The sequence below is a fragment of the Belonocnema kinseyi genome, chromosome 1, assembly GCF_010883055.1.
Source record: "Belonocnema kinseyi isolate 2016_QV_RU_SX_M_011 chromosome 1, B_treatae_v1, whole genome shotgun sequence".
Taxonomy (NCBI): domain Eukaryota; kingdom Metazoa; phylum Arthropoda; class Insecta; order Hymenoptera; family Cynipidae; genus Belonocnema; species Belonocnema kinseyi.
Window position 1 is genome coordinate 107395322 of NC_046657.1, and position 5201 is coordinate 107400522.

General features: G+C 34.7%; 3 protein-coding genes across 3 annotated transcripts; 1 reads left to right on the forward strand and 2 right to left on the reverse strand.

The window, feature by feature from the left end:
- Positions 1-1118: 1118 nt before the first annotated feature.
- On the reverse strand, positions 1119-1542 carry LOC117176504 (histone H3). The gene has a single exon (XM_033366762.1). The coding sequence runs from the start codon at positions 1527-1529 to the stop codon at positions 1119-1121; it is 411 nt and encodes a 136-aa protein (XP_033222653.1). The 5' UTR covers positions 1530-1542.
- Positions 1543-1740: 198 nt separating this feature from the next.
- Positions 1741-2188, forward strand: LOC117176521 (histone H4). The gene has a single exon (XM_033366778.1). It carries the CDS (start codon positions 1836-1838, stop codon positions 2145-2147), a length of 312 nt encoding a protein of 103 aa, XP_033222669.1. The 5' UTR covers positions 1741-1835; the 3' UTR covers positions 2148-2188.
- A 2455-nt stretch (positions 2189-4643) lies between these two features.
- On the reverse strand, positions 4644-5015 carry LOC117176513 (histone H2B-like). The gene has a single exon (XM_033366771.1). It carries the CDS (start codon positions 5013-5015, stop codon positions 4644-4646), a length of 372 nt encoding a protein of 123 aa, XP_033222662.1.
- Between the last annotated feature and the right edge of the window lie 186 nt (positions 5016-5201).

Consider the following 5201-nt stretch of genomic DNA (forward strand, 5'->3'; position numbering starts at 1 on the left):
TATAAGTGAAATTTTGCAACAAAAATTGGGTTAAAGGTATAAAAAGGCACAATAATATTTGTTTTCTAAAATTACGGAAAAAACAATTATTGTATAAACTAGAGGCAATTATAAATTGAGTCTCGATCTCAGCTTCCAACGGAGGTAGAAAGTTGTAATTAAGCTCAATAATTTCCATACATTTTTATTAATTAAATGGCTATATTAACAACTTTGTAACATTAATACTTTGTTTGTTACAGCGCTTTCTTTTTTTAAAGTAAAAAGTAGGTCGAATTTATTACAGTATTGGAGCACTCCTTTTGAAAGTGCATGATACGGCAATAAACGACCCAAAAGTTTTTCAACTGCCAAAGGCGTCGGGCCGTAAAGTCGTAGACAAACCATTCAAGCCAAGGCAGGGGCCCACAAAATGGTTTGTCTACGCCCCGGTGCCTTTGGCAGTGGGAAAACTTTTGGGCCGTTTATTGCCATGCCGTATCATGTACTTTCAGAAGGGGTGCTGAAATACTATAATAAATTCTACCTACTTTTTACTTAAAAAAAAAGAAAGCGCTGTAACAAACAAAGTATTAATATAGCCATTTAATTAATAAAAATGTATGGAAATTATTGAGCTTAATTACAACTTTCTACCTCAGTTGGAAGCTGAGATCGAGACTCAATTTATAATTGCCCCTAGCCTAGTTTATACAATAATTGTTTTTTTCGTAATTTTAGAAAACAAATATTTTGTGCGTTAAGCATGATATATTAATGAAATTATGAATTATTAGGAATAAAAAATTGGGAATGTTATTATTAATGGAGCTTTTATTGGGTTACAGGCAGGTACGTAACTAACATTGCAGCCAGAGTTTTTAAATATTAGATAAAAAAATTCTTCGAAAATGCCGCCATTGTAAAGTTTTACCAATCGTTTAACGAATTTAGGCCATTAGACTAGTGAAGAGCGGGTTTCAGATTGGTGTTTAAAAAAGAAAACTCGACAACGAATGTTTGGTATTACTATCCTGTTACTGAACTTGAAAGAGACATGTATGTAACCAAAATTATTCCTTGTAAAAAATATTTGGTGGCCCTGAAAAGGGCCGATTGAATGTGGTTATCAGACAATCCTAAGCACGTTCTCCCCGAATACGACGAGCCAATTGGATATCCTTGGGCATGATGGTGACACGCTTAGCGTGGATAGCGCACAAGTTTGTGTCTTCAAAGAGACCAACCAAGTATGCCTCGCTAGCTTCCTGAAGAGCCATGACAGCGGAGCTCTGGAAACGCAAGTCAGTCTTGAAATCCTGAGCAATTTCACGAACGAGACGTTGGAAGGGCAATTTGCGGATCAACAGTTCAGTGCTCTTCTGGTAGCGACGAATTTCACGCAGAGCGACTGTGCCAGGCCTGTACCTGTGGGGTTTCTTCACGCCGCCAGTGGCAGGTGCACTCTTGCGAGCGGCTTTGGTTGCCAGCTGTTTCCTTGGTGCCTTTCCACCAGTGGATTTACGAGCCGTTTGCTTGGTACGAGCCATTTTTTACGACGCTGCTTTCAAAACAAGTTCTCAAACAATGATGCAAAACTTTCAATGAACGCTGTTATATAGCCGCGTCATTTCTAATCTGATAGGTCGTTCAGCTCTGAGAAGGGAGGAACATCTGCTTACAAAGAGACCATATGCTTTGGCTTATTCGTCAGTGAGAAAAAAGAAGGGAGAAAGTGCATCAGTCCGTTAGTGGGGGACTTGGTTTCTGGTGTCTATATAATCGCGCACATTTGAAATTTTCAACATTCAGAGTTTTGCTCTTTTGTTCAGTCTATCAACGTATTAATTGAAAAAATGACAGGCCGTGGTAAAGGAGGGAAAGGTTTGGGAAAAGGAGGAGCAAAGCGCCATCGCAAAGTTTTGCGTGACAACATCCAGGGAATCACGAAGCCCGCCATTCGTCGTCTGGCCCGTCGTGGTGGAGTCAAGCGTATTTCTGGCTTGATCTACGAGGAAACCCGAGGTGTCTTGAAGGTGTTCCTTGAAAATGTCATCCGTGATGCTGTCACCTATACTGAGCATGCCAAGAGGAAGACTGTCACTGCTATGGACGTTGTCTATGCTTTGAAACGTCAAGGACGTACTTTATATGGTTTCGGAGGTTAAATTCAGAATTGATTGTACACAATCGGCCCTTTTCAGGGCCACCAAATATTTTTAACGTTGTTTGTAATCTATTCGATTTCAACATGTCACCTCCTATTTTTAACCAGTGGTTAGAGATTTTACCATCCCTTTTGCTTAATTCTTCAGCGCTGTCTGAACTCTAGGAAGGAAGACTCTACATTTACTTCGGTCTCGCGCTTGATTCCTTCATTCAAAAAAAAGTGAAATGAGCATTGCGAATACTAAAGGATTATAAGTACAATGGATACTAATTGCAAAATATCAGGTTTGCCCGCCTTTAATCCAATGCGAGAACTCGCATTTTGACCTCACGCATTGCATCCAGCGCAAACCCCATTGTCCGCGCCCGGAATTATGGCTTGGATTCTTATCAGACTGGCGTACCTGAGAGATTTAAACTGGACATTGTACACAGAAATAGTAAATTTCATTTTTCGGATTCCCCACAATAAAATTAAGCTGTTGTCCCTTTGGGATCCACTTCAGCCCATGGGGTTTATTACACTCAAATTCGAAGATTACACAAAATCTTTGATAAAAATGAAAATGTTTGGTCTCTTTAGGTTGTAAATTCAAGTACATTTATAGATTTATTTTCTTTTTTAAACTTATACTTTGATGTTAAAAAGTCAAACTGAATCTTTCAAATAATAATTAGACTATTTTGTTTTTAATTTGTCTGATTAATTTACAAATTCATCTGTTTCGGAAATTCATTTCTTGTAGTGGAAAGTTCATATTTTTTGGTTAAGAAGGCATCTGTTTGATTCAAATTGATTTGTTTTTTATGGAAAACTGTACTATTTTGTTAAAATCGTTATTTTTTTATTAAAATTCTTTTTTCTAAAAATTTATTCGTCTTTTTTGGTAGAAAAATAATCTTGGTTCAAGCTTAATTTTCTCACTTCAATATTAATTTGTTCCGAGAAAAATGTAACTAGTTTGTAGAAAATTCGTTGTGTTTTGGTAAAACTTAACTATTTCATTTATGTTTGCACTCAATAGAAGATTATTCTTCTTGGTGGAAACTTCACATAAATATTTATATTCAATTATTTGGTGAAAAAATTTTCTTAAATTGAAAATTTACATTTTTATTGAACTCTTATTTCCGAGTAAAAAATCTAGCAGGTTTTATTAAAGATGGTAGGAAAAAGTCGATTAATGTTAAACGATATTCAGAAGTTTTGAAAGAAGTTCAAATACAATTCATAAGATTCCAAATAATTAAAAATAAAATTATATACGAAAAATTCATTGAGATTTATATGAAAATTAAAAGTATACTTTTATCTTAGAAAATTTAATTTTAACAGAACATTTCAGAAGACTTCGAAAGATTTCAAAAATTTTAAAGTAAAATTAGAAACTTTTAAGGGATTTTATTTTGCAGGATTGATTAAGGATTTTTAAAGTTTGAAGTAAATGACAAAATTTTCTTAAGATTTCTGGGGAAGTTTTCAATTATATTTTTAAGCTAATTTTTTTACAAAATACCTAAAAATAGTTTAAAACAAAAGCAAATTTGGAAGAATGTATAGAGAATTAAGAATTATTACTTTCGAAAAAATTCTATTGGTTTAAAAGATATTTAGAAGTTTTGAAGAGATTCAAAAATAATAAAAAAAATTGGAATGATTCCAAAAATTATTGAACAAAATATATATTTTTGAAGATCTTTGATTTTTTAAGCTTTTTCGATAATAACAAAATGTACTCAAGATTCCTGTGAAAAATATTAATGATTTTTATTTTTAAAAATTTCCTCTAGCATTGTTCTAAGAGAATATTAAGCGGATCCTAAAGAGGAATTTTATGTTGAAAAAATAAATTATCATCACAAAAGAAAAGGAACTTTCTCGTAAAAAAGAAACAATTTCAACTTTATAGGATAGCTAAATTTCCAGTCAAATAGTACAAATGCATTTTAGGCACTTTTTCAAAAAGACTTATAAGAGCGGAAAAATCGATGATAAAACTCAGAAGCCAGAAGTAGTTGTTTTTTTTTTTCATATAAAACTAAAAGCGGCACCGATACCTTCGAATGGCGTGTAAACATTATTTAGTTGCTTGTATTACAAAAAATGGCCATTACGGGTGTTTTATGGCATGCTGGACCAAGCAGGAAACAATGCAGTTATTTTGTATACTTTAAAAAACAATGGTGAACATTTTACCTACAAAGTCGAAATTCGTAGGTATCAGAACAATAAGACCTAAACTCTCAAGTAATAATGTGTTTGGGTGAAGGTGTTTAGGTAGAAAAACGTAATAATTATAGAAAGGAAGGACGGATTAGTGGTGAGACAGGTAACGAATTTCCAATAAAATTTAAACAGTCGCTTTTTTTGTGCGTGTCACTTGCCCCGTGAAAATTGCAGTAAATGCAGTTCGAACAAAAGGTATACCTCCGTTACAAAACATGTTGGCCCTGAAAAGGGCCGATTTTATGGTTCAGCAAAATGTTAACATAATTTATTTAGAGCTGGTGTACTTGGTGACAGCTTTGGTACCTTCAGACACGGCGTGCTTGGCTAGTTCACCAGGAAGAATAAGCCTGACAGCAGTCTGGATCTCCCGAGATGTGATGGTGGATCTCTTGTTGTAATGAGCCAAGCGAGAAGATTCAGCGGCAATACGTTCAAAGAGGTCGTTGACGAAGCTGTTCATGATACTCATTGCCTTGCTGGAAACTCCTGTATCAGGGTGCACCTGCTTCAAGACTTTGTAGATATAGATAGCATAACTTTCCTTCCTCTTACGCTTCTTCTTCTTGTCGGTCTTAGCGACGTTCTTCTGGGCTTTGCCAGCTTTTTTCACGGCTTTACCACTAACTTTAGGAGCCATTATATAAATTTCAGAAAGAAAGACGTCAGTAATGAACGATTGTAAACGAAAAGTCAGAACGAATTGACAGTGCAGTTAAGTTAATTTAGTTAAAAATGTTCTTTATTGTTCTTAGATTTTGTTACATAGGTGTGGTATACATTTTTGGTTCCTATCTTAAGCGACTTTACCCGAAAATAGTTTTTG